Here is a 15,409-nt window from a genome sequence, read left to right as displayed (position 1 = left end):
AGGTAGGCATGTTCCCAATGGAGGCCTTGACAATTGTCAGATTGTTGAGCTATTTGAAAAAAGTGATTAAAATGGATACACATCACTAGCCTAGTAGGGTGGTTGACGGAGAACTGGCTTGTTGGAAGAAGACATGGAAGAAACAAAACGATAAATGGTTCAACAAGTGGAACATTGACTACCGAGAGTGCCCGAAAAACAATTTGGAAATAAAAAAATGGATGGTAGAAAAAATCATATTTGCCATGTGGGCAAACCGGTTAGGTAGAAAAAAAACCTATTATGTCAAAGAATTTAATCCCACATGCGAACATGATGACAAAGAGTATTTAGGAGCCGAGATCAAAGGAAAGGAAAAAATCCTAATCGCTCAACTGAGATTGGGTTCACATTGTTTGAGATGTGAAACTGGTAGATGAGAGGTCCCTAAGGAAGAGTGGGAGGACATAATTTGTAGATTTTGCAACAAGGGTGTGGTAGAAACGGAGTGGCACTATCTGAAGGATTGTACATCATATGAGGACATTCATAACCAAGGCTCCTAAAGGGGGGCATTCTACTTATGAGTAGCACTATATGAGGATTGTACAGCATATGAGTGGCACAAAGAAACTTTAAAAGTGAACAACATAAAAGACCTTTTCGAAGGACCAAGACTCCTAAAGGGGGCCATTCTACTTATGCAGATTCACAACAAAAGAGATAGTCTGGAGAAATCACATTAGACTAACTAAGAGTTTTATGTGGGTCCCTTAAGCTTATGGCCTTGTGGATGTCATTAAAAATCTTTTATTCATTCATTCACTATTGAACTTGAAAGAATTTACAATTCTTCAAGCTCGAGACTCAAACCCTTGTCTCCAACTCTCAACCAAATCAACAAAATATCAAATGCATCAAGAAAGATTTTTTATCTCTCCAAGGCTCTGTTATAATATTTTCCCATGAATCTTCATTATCAAAGCTCTTTAATGATTTTGATATGTGCTTTTATAATGAGTTGAATTTAGAATGTATCATTAATAAAGTACACTTTTAATCAATGAGTATTAATTAGTCATTTCCCTCAACATGACCCCCACTTTATTATAAAGTCAATTTGTATACCTTTATAATATAACTTAAAAATTAAACATCAATAAAGACCATTAAATATTAATAACTCATTAAATACTCATTATTTTGATGAGTTGTACTAACCGGAGTCAACCAATGCAAAATTTGTTTGTATGCCTATCTTACTAGATATAGAAAGGGTCCATCTCTATCAATCTTAGACTTACTATCAATAGTAAGTATATGAAACTGAGCCCAAACGAAGTCCAATCTACAAGCCAGACAAAGACCAAATTGGACATACTGAATTCTGGAGAAGAAAAGAACCTCCATTAATCAAGCCTTTGCCTCAGAAGATCCTCTATTCACAAGAATTAGCCTATGAGGGACACAATAATAGTCTAATCCCTCAAACTCCAATTCTCATAAAATGGGGACATTATAGCCATCCCCTCCAACATCTCTGTCAAGAATCGCTAGATGGATGCAAGTGCATCCTGTATGTATGGCTTTGAACACTGGGATGGAAGCCTCCTCCTTAGTGGCCTCTAACACAATATCTCTTGTCACCCTTGCCTCCTTTAGGGAGGTGTTCCCTTGCTGGGTCCTCCCTTCCTGTACCTCAATAACCTCACCTTGTACGACCAACAGTGCCTACTTTGTCTGTCTTTTCTCATTAATGTGTTGTACTGTTAATAGTGTTGGCGAGTGTGGTGGGATATTGCCAACCCCCATTTTGGACCTCTTTAAGAGGATGTCCATCTTAGTCTTCACGTCCATGCCAAATATATCTCCTTCCTCTTGTATGATAGTGGTGTCCTCTCCTCTATCCCTGTCTATACCTTCAACTCTTGGACTGTCAACCCTAGGTCTCAAACCCTCTAACCTAGGGACTGCACTCACCATGGTAGGAATTGCGACTGTGGTGCTTAGGGTGGCATCTCCAATGGTAGGTGCAAGTGCTTCCATGAGTGCAACCAGAGTAGCCTTCTCAATGCTTTTTGAGGTTGCAAGACAACGGGTGGTGGGCCCCACTCTATGTGTTCTTAGGTCAACCACTATGTGTGTATGATGTGTGTGACAAACTCCCTTTGTTGGGACCAAATGTGCCATCAGTGAAGTTATGTAGGGTGAATATAATTTTAGGCACTATGGACTATTTGGCACCCCAATCGAACATCACTGGTAAGGACTCTCCGATACAGTTCTCTTTGGTACTTGTACGATCCTCTCTTGTATTGGTAGAAACCTCTCTAGTCTCTAGTACATTTATGGACCCCTCTAGTAGTGCAAACTCCATTGTAGAGTGCTTTGTGTATACACCATTCCTTCCTCCATGTCCCCTACTTCATCCTCTCTATCCCTGGCTTCCTTCTCTCCCATGGTCTCCTATTTTGCCTCAACACTACCTCCCTAGTATGGTGCCATTTAGAACTCTCCTTTGCCATACTCTAGCCCTCTGAAGAGGAGACTGCTACCACCTCTTCTTCTATTGTATCTTCTTACTCTTCCTCACTATCTTCATTCCCTTTGTCCGCTTTGTTGGTACTAGTCTTCACCTCTTGCCTGACTTTCTTCCAAAGAGGTTCCATACTGCTATCGCCTACAAGAGTATCCAAATGTGTCCTATAGTACACAACGGATCTATACGGTTCCACCCTGCTGGTTGGTAAAAACTTCCTCCATTGGTCAGGTGGTATATGCGTCCTCAATGCATATAGGAATAGTGTAATAGTATGGTGCGACATATCAAATGTCTAATGCTTGAGGCGAAATAACTCCCCCATATGCTTTGACAAGAGTTGATCTTAGTTATATATCTTTCCAATTCTTATGCTACTCATCAACTTGAGCATCCAAATGGCAATGTCTAATGCCTATTAGCTTCGGTGAGTTCTCTTTACCATGTCCATGATATACTCCCACTTTGGAGAGGCAATGAATGATTTCTTCAACCCTAAGCTATTATTACTACTCCATAGGCTATGTTATTCTATTGGGGAGAGGTTGGGCTTGCACACTAGCTTGAGTAATAATTCCTTATCTTGAGTGAACATTTTTGTAGAGGGTTTCATGGCAAAACCTTTCGGTGGATATTTTGCAACTGACAGTTTTGAGTGAAATGTAGTCACAAAATAGGATGACCAGCCATAGCGTGTGAGAAAAAGTCTCTCCTACCTTAAAGGGAAGGCTTCCCCTTCTCACTATTCCTTGGATCAACTCAAGGTAAGTAAGAAGTTGAGAGATTTTGAAAGGGTATTATCAACATTCTTTCCTCTTAACTTTCAAAAAGAATCCACTTACTCGTGGAGCAGGTAATAGGCAAGATAAAATCTCAAACTGCACTTCTATCTAAAGCTGTAAACGGTGATACTGTTAAATCAACACTAACTCAAAGGCTAGCTGAAAGTGTACCAGTTTGGCTCTAAGTCCAGTCTTTATCTATGCTATAAGAATAACCTTTACTATTGGGGCACAAAGACTTCCAGAAGTAAAGAATTCTAATTTTTTTGTGAATTAAGAAAGAGATACAAGCTATAGTCAAAGCTCTTAATCTATATATCTCCACAATTGCTCCTACTCAAAGCTTCGATTCCAATTGCTTCCTAACTGTTTATACTCTATTATCAAGAATGTAAAAACACATGAATCAAAGATAACAATTGCAAATCACAGTCAAAGCTCCTAACTTGCTCAAGTCACAATTGCACTCAATCAAAGTTCAGCTTCAATTGTTTCTTTGTATTCACTTTTCTTTCAAAATAGTATTATAGAATTGAATGAATGAATGAATGAAAGATTCTGATAACGTCCACGAGCCCACAACAACCTACAGGACTCACAATCAACACATGCCCCCTAAAAAGCGTAAAAGAACTTAATTAGGCTGTAACTTGTTGATTGACTCCTCTCTGCACCAATGGATTTTAATAATCAGGTTTGCTGTTTTGTCCAACTGCTCTTCTTCAAATAGGTAGTTTAGGTTGCCACTTTCTAAAATCTCCGCATACCCAGCTCTGATGTCGCTATATGCTGGGCTCTCCATAATAAAGTGATACTCTATTTCCACCTCCTTTCTATCACATAATAATTATGTCCTGTCCTCCCATTCTTTTTTAGGCACCCAAGCTCTCTATCACATAATAAGAAGTTATGCTTGCACAATTTCTCCAGAGCTCTCTTGCATACAAATAAAAGATGATTTTTACAATGAGGGGGACTCCTTTATATAGGCAAATGAGTTGAGAAAAAGGAGGGAAAAGTGGGAGCAACTCAACCAACTTTGATCTAGTCTATCTACGGAGAAAAAATAGTATTACATGTAATTACACATTTTCATGTAATACATCCTCTTCAATCTACAAACATGGAAATAAAGAAGAAGACAGAAATGGAGGAAATAATCCTAAGGATTATTTTGAAGTGCCTTGTATCTGCGGATATAGTCACACACTGTAGGAAGATATGAGATCTCCATTGATCTTGATATGGCTTCAATCCTAATTGTATTGGTGTATTTTGATCTTACAATCTTGTAATTTGCTGCAATTGAATCCTGTAAATGCTTTGCCACTGATTTATATGCTGCAAATCTATTCATCATTTGTGAGCCAAATTCCTCAAAATCAAGTTCAACATTGACTCTGTTTGTGTTTCTGAAGCCATTTCTTCTACAGAGATCAAATTATTATGCTCGGTGAGAACAATGCATCCTATTTGTTCCAAATTGCACATAAAATCTGTCTCAAATGCCTGACACTCTTCCAAGGCTGCTCGCAATTTAGTCGATAGTTTTTGCAGTGTCTCTTCCTTATGTCCTATGAGATCTTGACATTTGTAAAACATCTTTGAAGACGGAATCACTTCACATGCTGAAAAGCCAGAAAAAGGAACTCTTCCTGACTTACTGTAAATAATAAGTATCTAGAAACCCTGCCAAAACAACTCTAATTGGCCCAAAACTGGAAATCCCTAAGCTAAATCCCAAACCGATCCCTGTATTGCCCCTGTTACTCTGCAAGTTCATGGTGAAAAGGGCTAGCGACTCATCTGGAAATAATGGCTAGTAGAAGGGGACATAACAATCAGAAACACATCTATAATGTCTAGCAAGAAATTAGCATGCCCAACACTACTCAATGGAACACCTTTTTTCATTGCCAAAATTTTGCAACTCCAATGCCTCGTTATTCACATTGTACATCAATGTAATCATACCAGAATGTAATGGTCTGTGGTTGCATTTATTTCTAATCAGCAGAAACGCTGACACCTTTATATACAGCGTTTGGACGCCAACCTCTTATTTCTCATGATATCTTTTTGCAGATTTTAACACTAGTTTTTCAAGCAAGTCATTTCCTTGTAAATTAAAATGCCCAACAGGAAGTCTTTTATGTTGCAGGTTCAAATGCCTCCTTTGTAGCATTTATTCCATTACCCCAGTTTTCACAGGAAAAGGAAAGAATACTGCTCTAATACCATAATGAAGAGCAGAAATAGGTGATAGGCAGCATATTATTAATTAGGAACAGCAACATAAATACAAATAAGAAACCGCTTAAATTAGGTGCATATGATAAGTGAGCAAACCAACTAAAGAGATCATGTATGTGGGTATGATGTAATAAACACAATGCTAACATCAGATTGCACAAATGATTTCAGTCAATACATGATTTTGGTATGACTTGTACCTGAAAATAGATGATCTGGTAATGTGTCCTTAGGAGATTGAACACAGTGCTTCAATTCCTGAAAACAGAATACAAATTGAAGACAATATATGATGCTCAAATGAATCCCAATCGACATTCTTATGTAGTGCTCCAACATGGATCCACGAGTCCAATTTTATTAAGTATCTCAGATTTTTTTTTTACATTAGCTTTTCTCTATTTTTTATAAATTATTGGGACCTACTAAAATAAAGTTATAATTCATTTCATGACTGAAGGAAACATAGGGGAAAGGACCCAGTACTTGAACACCCTAACTTCGCGCTTATCAAAACCCTATGTAAAAAATTCAAATCGCTCCCAGTTTTTTACAGTAGCTTACTTGGTGAGTCATCTACTTATAACTAAAGTTTCAAGTCCACATCACTCGTTACGATGCCACATCAGCATGCTTTTTGCCAAGTTGTCCAAAACAACCCAAAAAAAAGTGAGACCAATGGTCGTGCATAAAGGGTACCAATAGTTGAACAGCTGATGTGGCATCACATCATTGGTTAATTTTTATAAGGGTACATTTTATTCAATTTTGGGTGGTTAGCATTGTACTAACAACTTTAAAGTCACAAGTATTGGTACAATGTTGTCAAAAAAATTGGACATTCACTCAATAAGTGTAGGTATTAAGTGAACAACTCCTATCACAACTATTGGAGCCCGTTCAAGTACAGGGCCCTCTCCCCTAGTATAAAAATGTAATGTCCTTGTGACCCTCAATACAATTCTTGATTAGTTTTGATCATGGTATAGTTTCTTGTGTACTGTTGCAATTAATCATGCCTACGGCAATTTCTTTTGTATGGTAGATATATTTAACAAACTCAATTATTTGTCCATTTAAATTTTATATTCCACCAACTTCTCCAAGGAGTTGAGTTGAATTGCTTAAAATGTTGGGTTCTTATTGTGAGGACCCAAGTTCAAATCCCAAAGGGACATTTAATGTTGAATTTTGAGTTGTGGCTCTTTGTCTTCCATTCTTTGCTTCGAGTGTGGATGTTATATTTAGTATGGATTTCAAAGTAGACTCCCAGAATTCCATTGCTGGGTTTTAGTATGGATATCAAAGTTGTTTTCTAATGTTAATTTTTGAAAGGAGCTAAGTATTAGTCTCATTTGTAATCAGTTGCTTGCATGAACCATATTTGTAAGCCTTGTTCATATACCCCTTTCCTCCAACTACCTTTATGTGAGTCAAGTTGATATGTTGGAGATCTTTCACATTATATTCTTATCTATGAAGATATATCTAATTCTCTTAAATTGCTTTATGCCTATAATATCTGTATACAGTCGTGAATATGTTTTGCATACAATATATTGTGCATATTTAACTAATGTGATATCTTTTTTCTCAATTTTTTCATTATAAGATTTAGTATCTATGGGAATTTTTTTTACTCTATAGTGTAATGCTTTTAGAATTTGATTAACTTTTATGTTATATTCATTATCCGAAAATAGTCAATATGTGTTAGTGCCCATTTTTTGGTTTAAGGATGGTTGTGAGTAAGCCGAAGGAATTATTAAGGTTCCTTTCTTTCCTAAAATTTTCTGCATCAGTGATAACATTGCACTTATTTTTCTAAAGATATATTGATCGGATTGGTTTGTGGACTGTTTGATTAGTTCATCTTTCATACTAGATTCATAATAGGTTGTTAGAACATGTTTCTTTGCTTGATATGTAATCCTTTATTTAATCTATATTATTAATTACAAACTATAATGGTTTAGTTCTGTTTTCAGAGTATCTAGTTATTTTGTTGGAAAGATAACATGATGCTAGATTCATGAATGACAACCTCTTTAAGCTGATTGTCTTGATATATTTGATTCGAAGTGTTTCGTATACATATGTTCAGATTTCAGGTGAAGAAGAAACAATTTTTTCACAACTTCATGACCATTTCATTATTTGGAGCACTTGGTACCTTTGTATCCTTCTGTATAATATCCACAGGTAAGATGTTTATTTGCAGTAAGGATTATTTGTGCATATTTACTTCAGACAGCTCATTTGTATTAAAAAAGCAATACTTTTACAGTCTAGAAGTTTTATATTTTCTTGTATTGTCGATGTTATGAATAATTACTAATGCGCTATTTTTGTTCTTTCGATTTGTTGGGATCATCAGTGCAAACATAAATGTCAATGCACTAGTTTCCAGTCAAAATCAGGGCAAAAATATTACCAAAGGAATACAATTATCTTAATGCTTATTTGCATATTTTCTTCTTAGAGTAGTTTATGGCCTAGTTTAGTTCAATCACTATAGAGGATTGATTCGGAAAAGGTATTGAAAGAGATCTAGTATGAAAAAGTGTATTACAGTCCAAACAATGATTAACATTAAGCCATTGATTTGGAAATTTTTCATCTTCAAGATGGTTGAAAACTATCGATCCAATACTTCAAAAGAGATCCAGTTAAATCAGAGAAAAGTAAAGAAATTAAATGGGCCCATAGACATAATCCTATTGTCAGAGATGAAAATTCCATGGGAAACATCTAAGGAAGTTATGAGCACACCATTGTCACCCCAGTCCATAGTATTAATGACAAAAACTAAAAATTCAACTCTGGTTAACAATCAAACTTAAGGCAGTTCAATCAAAATTCATATAATATAATTAAAATTCAAGTCAAAAGAGTTTAATTTGTTCTACAGATCTAATTTAAGGTTGCATTAATGGCATTTCAACGGGCCCTCTTAAGCATACTTAGTATTGAAATGACGTAAATATTGTTTATAAATTTACCTTCAAGTTTGGTTTCTGATATTAGGACTTCCATGACATTCTCTCTTCTACTGTGCCATAACAGCAGATTTGCAGATACATAGCAGGAGATTGTTACTTGTTTGTTCCAACAATCATTACTCTCAATTCTATGAGTGAGTTCAATTAACCAAATAATATTTTTCAAATGAGATCCCCAAATATTAAAATAATTTTTCCAAATTCATAACTTCCTATGTATTGAAAACATGTACTAGTAATACTGGACAGGAATAAAAGAACATGCAGCTACAGGTAAAAACAAAAAACTTCAACATGGAGCGACACCATATTCATATGATGAAATATTTAAGGCAAGTGATTGTCTTCCCTCATTATGAAATATTCTCATCTTCCATGACTTCTATTGATCAAAACCTGCCCAATCATTTTCAAGTGTTTTTTATAAATGACATTAATTGGGTTCAAGCCCAAGGTTTCAAAATAAAGAGCATGGTTGGTTTCAAGGTCAAATTGAGGAAAAAACCTTCAATTTGAGGTCTCTAGCAAAGCAACTTACAATCTCTATCTTTACTTTTCTCATGGTATGTAAAGACTTTCACCTATTCCCCACTAAGTTCTGATCTGTGTCTCTTATTCAAGATAAATATGGCGGCAGTTGAATGCTATGATTTTTACTGATAGACTGCAATCAAGTGGGTGCAAAAGGAATTGTTTGTGCGTGATCCAACTTGCATCTCTTGTCACATAAGAAACTTGATTACAATGAGTGTCTAACAAAGAATTGGGATGTAATTGTTCTGTGTGCTGACTTAGACGCTATAGTTGCAACTTTTGGAGGTTTCTACAAATTTTGGAGAATTTTGCATATGCTGTGGCTAGTGGGAGTGGCAAGGGAGCTGATTGTTGTTCCTATGAAATTGAACCAAATGTGACTTCAATGATCTCGGTTAAGAGAAATATGAAAATTATAATATATTGTTTCTAATTTTCATATTCTATTGATATTTGACAAATCATTATGATATTATGAATTTATGAGTATATTCATTTTTGCAAATTATGACGTATTTAAATATTTTGTTTATCTACAATTATGAGTATCATCATTTTCATATTTTATAATTTTTTAAAATATATATTACGTATTTAGCTGAACTCGTACATAAGGAAAGAAACCTGTGTTGTATCCAAATCCCTTACCCATCTTGGTGCTTGTACTAGGACCAACAACTATGTCTCGAAGATTGATTTGGCACAATGGTAAACAATTTTTTAGTAGTTGCAGTTAGTGAAATAGTATTAGAGTCCACATTCTTTTATTTTCCATCGCATTTACTATTGTTGTTGCATCCAATTCTTATTCTCTCAAGAATTGACTTTCATTTTTGGCTATGATTCTATTTAGTTTTGTGCATCTTAGAGATCCAAATAGTTGAGAAGAATCTTTTAAAATGATGTTGTATTGGAATCTATGTTCCTCAAGAACACGTCCCCCCTCAAAAAAGCGAGCATTTTAGGGATGGGGACATCCCTGTCCCTAGGACTTCATTGGGGACTTGCATCCATCCCTAATTTTTTAACACAACAAATAAAAATAAATTAAAATATCACTTTTGCCGTCCCCATTTGTTTTCCCCACCCCATCCCCAAAATCGGCAAAAATTTTTGCCGTCTCCGAAATTGTCCCATTGCCCCCTACTGTCCCCATCCCGGAAACTCGAGGGAACATAGGTTGGAATCCAAGACAATGTTGTCAAATACGAACTCGTTTACCTACTAGATGGAGATAGATAATGGTTTTTAGAAAATTTAGGGTTGAGTTAAAATAGAAAGCTATATGTTGGGTTTTGTGCCAAGGAATATTAAATAGTTTTTAGTTTCAAGGCATTAGAATGTTGAATTTTTAGATTTTTTGAGCTTTAGAGGTTTTACCATGGTTGAGAAGAAGAAAGTGTAGTTAGAATCAAATCATTTGAAGTCACTAGTTTAGAGAAGTTTATTTTTAGCACATACTAAAAATAGCACTAATTTCAGCCATTATGGAGAATAACAACATGTTTTTAATTCAACTATCTCACAATCAACTATTGTTAGATTGTTTATTTATAGAGATCAATTTTCACCCGTAGATCGACAGTCAATTTCATAGGAATTGTGAATAAGAGGCTAGAAGGGTACCTTCAGGATTATGTTTCAACACAATAGAAGGCATAGGTTAAATGGTTGCATCTAGGGGAGCACTGCTACAAAACCACTTACCACATGTTGATTGGAATGGTACCTTTCAAAGCACTCTATGGTTATGAACCCCCCTCATTTATAGACATGGTTTTGGGTGACAGCTGTGCATCAAGAGTGAAGGATTGGCTACAGGAGGGATAGAAAATTTTGAGGTTTCTGAAGGAGAATCTCCAACGGGCACAAAATCAACAGAAGATGTATACCAATACACATCAAATTGAGAAAAGCTTTGAGGTGAGTGACCTAATATATCTTCGACTACAGTCACAAACAATCATCTCTAAAACTAGAAGGCAAAGAAAGTTGAGGCCGCATTTTTACGGTCCTTACTGTGTGACCTGATGCATAGGGGAAGTCACCTACAAACTAGAGTTTCCATAGGGAAGTCGCATCCTCAATGTCTTTCACATGTCCTTCTTGAAGAAAGACGTGGGACAAAATATCACTGTATTTACAGGCTTGCCGCCTCTCAATGAAGATGTGAAACTAACATTGGAACCTTGACATTAAAGATAGGAAGCTAAGAAACTGCACTATCAAGGAGTTTCTGGCACATTGAAAACATCTGCCACACGATGATGCCACATGGGAGGGTGAATAGATCTTTCAGCACTTGGGTTTGCAATTGCTTGAGGACAAGCGATTTTCAGGATGAGAGGACTATAATATCCCTGTCATAAAATAAAGATAAGATATTAAAATATTGTGTGGGGGAATCGATCAATTTAGTATATCTCAGGGCCCATTTCTATCATAATATTTCTATAGGTGTTTTTCGTGTCATCTATTGGCACGTTGTTTCTCCCTCGAGAGTTTTTCTCCGACAACATATATATCTTCGTTGGGTTGGATTTTTGTAGGTATATGACTTGAGTTATTTCTATTGTTTTGTGAATTCCAATGGGAGTTTGCTTGTTGTGCCATTTCGGAAGTGAAAGAGCTTACCTATTTGGCTATTGCAATTTCAATAGGATTTTGACCTACCCTAGTTTGCTTGTTTCACTTTACTTGGATTTGGCACATCCAAGTGCCATCTTTGTTTTTGAAGATACTTGTGTGTTTTGGCAACATATTGCATATATTTTTGTGTTTGGTGTTCACCTCTATGTTTGGCATTTATATATATATATATATATATATATATATATTAACCCAATTTCTGTTTGATCGTCCACTGTGGAATCTCGACATTGTCATCTTTGTACAATGCACTCTCTCTACTCCTCTGCATATCTCGTACGATGCTAACCATACACCATTGTCCATTATCACCGTATGACATCCAAATACATCCCATCTATCTGTTGAGGCTTTGTCCATCAAGGTTCTATTAGTCAAGGCTCTGGCTTTCGGCACGGCTTTGTCTACCATCGAGGTTTTGTTTACCAAGGTTTTGTCCACCGAGACTCTATCTACTGAGCTTCTGTCTATTGAGTACGATACTAACACAGTCCAAAGTTGGAGACTATATGCCAAAGACAACATGGAAGCTTTCAAGATTGGTTTGGGTTTTGGAGGAATACCACTGGAGTCTGTCTGGACTCTGGAGGTCTAGGATATTATATAGAGTTTATTTGAAGGTCATTTGCTAGTTTGGAATGTCACATGAGCTAACAACTTGATTTGAGGGTCTCTAGTGGTCAACTTACTATTTATAGTAAGTTACTATGGTTAGTTTCCATTTTGGCAGTACACCTGGGAGGTACTTTTGGTTAGGCTTTTGCATTTGGATGGGTACTTGACTGATTTGTGAGCTAATATTATAATGGATGCTATTAGTTAAGTTACACTTAATTAAATAAGTTTATAAACCTAAGTCAAGTTATTATTAAAAGGTACATGGAGTTATTATTTTTCAAATTCAAATATGCTTCCAAGAGAAAAGTTAGCATTTAACTGAAAAGTGTAAGCAAGAAGCTACTAGCTGTTGGTGTAAGGAAGAAGCCTCTTCGCTCAAGTTGCTATAAAAGAAAGTCTCTTGAGATGAATCGATCATTCCATATTGCTTATTGATTTTGGTGAGTTTATTGCTGAAGAGGGTTTGGAGTTATTTTTGGAAGAATTGTAAATTTTTATCAGAACTTTACACTTTGAGTTGGTAATTTCTACTAATGAATTATGTTATTATGAAAACACTTGGACCTAAGAATAGGAGTGGCCATAGGGCCGTAGATATCGACATGAACATGCTGAAGTACTCGAGAAGCCCACCTGGATCCAAGCTCCTGAGTTTGAATCTCTGGCAATTTGAGTACAAGCTCTTCCTGAGCAAGCTAAAAGAGATAATGCACATTTAAGTGCCTATACTATTGATGCCAAAGTGAACTGACAGAAGACCGTTGAACAACCATAGCTAAGTCCCGAGAATCACCAGAATCAACAAGTTTGAAAAGACCATGATCGTCAAGACCAACTGCAACAACTGACTGAGTCTCCCTATCAGTGATGGTGCATTGATGTGAACTGAAGGTGGCATCCAATTGTGGAAAGTGTTGCAACAACTGACTGGCCGAGAGTAGATTTAGTTCCACCCTTGAATCGCAGTACACATTGAGGAAAATGAGATTCCTCCCAGCAAACTGAATTTGAATATTGCCCTTGCCGACAATAGTGTACTCTTCCCTTCTACCAAAAATAATTGAATCTGAAAAAAGATGGTAGTTTGTAAACAAGAGGCACCTGAATCAATGTACGAGGCAGATGAATTCACACAATCTGCAGGTCATTTAGCCATGAAGGCATAAAAGGAAGATTCTGTCTGCTCAGTGTGATCTACACTATTCGCTTTTGGCTACTAACCATATTTCTTAGATTGGTAGCTAAGCATTTCCGACCTTCAACCTTCATGTGACCATACTTGTGGCAGTAATTGCATTGAATGTTCTTTTTCTTGGAGCTTTCTGATGCTGGAGCAGAGGACTTCTACTGAGAAGATTGTTGTGAATGAGACTTGCCCTTATCCTTCTGAAAGGATTTAGCATAAAAGGCTTTGTCTGTGGAGGTGGAGTTGGAATTGCTACCAAATTGCTCTTTCCACCGATTTTGCTAAAGCAAAAGTGTGCAGAGATCTGTGAACTTCAGATCAACACTAGTAGAAGTGATGTTGAGAGTCTTGATAAAATGTCTGACTTAGGTAAACTTTTGAGAGTGATTACCACAATGTCCTCTTCCCCCATCTTGAATCTAATGGCATGCAACTGATTACAGATTGCTTGAATCTTATTCAGGTGTTCCTGGAGTGATTTCCACTCATCCATGACAATAGAAAACACTGTTCTTGAGAAAGAAGGCCCTGCTTTTGTCCAAAGTCTCATTAAGTTTTTTGAAATGCTCCCATATATCGACAACTCTCTTGTCGGATGGAGTCTAAGGGAGATGCTCATCAGCTATGGATAATTTGAGAAGCATCACCGCTTCCCAATCATTTTGATCAAAGGTATTTCGATCAGTACTAGCTATAGTTGGACGCTGTGTAACACCCAAAACAATCTAATCAGTATTCCGATATTCAAAGATTGCTAGCATCCACTATTTCCATGTGCCATAATTTAGCCATTGAATTTTTGATTTCCTCGAGAAGAATATTTGTCAAAAATGCATAGCACGTTTTTTTGTGAAAAATGTTAATCTATGAAAGCTCGTATTTTGAGGCAAAATGTTAGAAGACCCAAAACAAATGAAGAGCTACCTAGAAGAGAGCTCAAAAAACCTAGAGGGATTATGTTGTTAGATTCTGGATCTGTTGGCTCAAAAATTGAGGCACCTAGAAAAAAAGACGACAACCCAATTGAGCTTTCGAAAAACCCATGAATAATTTGTAATTTTTTTCAGATCTACTACAAAAATTTAGGGTGAAAAAAATGTACAGGTCTCCAAAACTGCTTAAACAATGGCAAATTTTGCAACAAAAATTGCAGATTCTGGGCATGTATCTAATATTGAGGGTTTTAGAAACCCTAGATAGCACCAAACAAGCAAAAGGCGACCATGAAATAGGTAAAAATGGCTGCCATTGTTTGCACAAAAAATGATTAAGAATTTGCTGAAAATCTCCCAAAAAATGACACCTCAGATCTAAAAAAGGGGCACAAAATAGTCGCCTTGACCAATAATGGTTGCATTTTTTGTACGAAAAAAAGGATGTACGAACTAGGTGGAAGATGCCCAATCTTAGGAAAAATTGCAAAAACCCTAGCTCGTGGGAGTAGATAGGTGGAAAATTATTTGTGAAAAAAAGGCATTGATAATTTCAAAACAAAATTATTATTTTTATTTGATTTTTTTAAAAGTGTTTTCTCTAATACCATATTTCATGAAGTAATTGGTAAAACTTGCTTGTTATTAACTGTGATCAATAGATCAATATATACAAAATAATAAATGATGTTTCCTTAGGAAATGATTATTAGGAATATAAACATTCTATTCTACCTAACAGTTGACTAATAGTTAACTAAGAGCTAACTAAATATTAGAAATATTCTAATATTTACAATAGATTGCTACGTGTCCTAGGGATGCGTCCTTGCCCAAAATTGGCCACGTTTCGGAAACGAGGATGTCCTAGGGATAGGGGGACAGGTATGGGACGTCCGTCCTCGTCCCCCTTTTCTGAATATTCCCAGGAAATA

The 15,409-nt window shown here is 36.3% G+C and overlaps 1 protein-coding gene across 1 annotated transcript in view; it reads left to right on the top strand.

Annotated features, from left to right (window-relative positions):
* LOC149578539 (sodium/hydrogen exchanger 1-like) overlaps nucleotides 1-15,409 on the top strand; it is a 179,723-nt gene that overhangs the window by 47,280 nt on the left and 117,034 nt on the right. The window contains exon 3 of the mRNA XM_089829718.1: nucleotides 7,658-7,755. Within this exon, the coding sequence (XP_089685844.1) occupies nucleotides 7,658-7,755 (98 nt within the window). The remainder of the gene's footprint in view (nucleotides 1-7,657; nucleotides 7,756-15,409) is intronic.

The sequence above is a fragment of the Cupressus sempervirens genome, chromosome 1, assembly GCF_028749045.1.
Source record: "Cupressus sempervirens isolate cs-2001-9-10 chromosome 1, ASM2874904v1, whole genome shotgun sequence".
Taxonomy (NCBI): Eukaryota; Viridiplantae; Streptophyta; class Pinopsida; order Cupressales; family Cupressaceae; genus Cupressus; species Cupressus sempervirens.
This window is presented reverse-complemented; position numbering and strand designations above follow the sequence as displayed.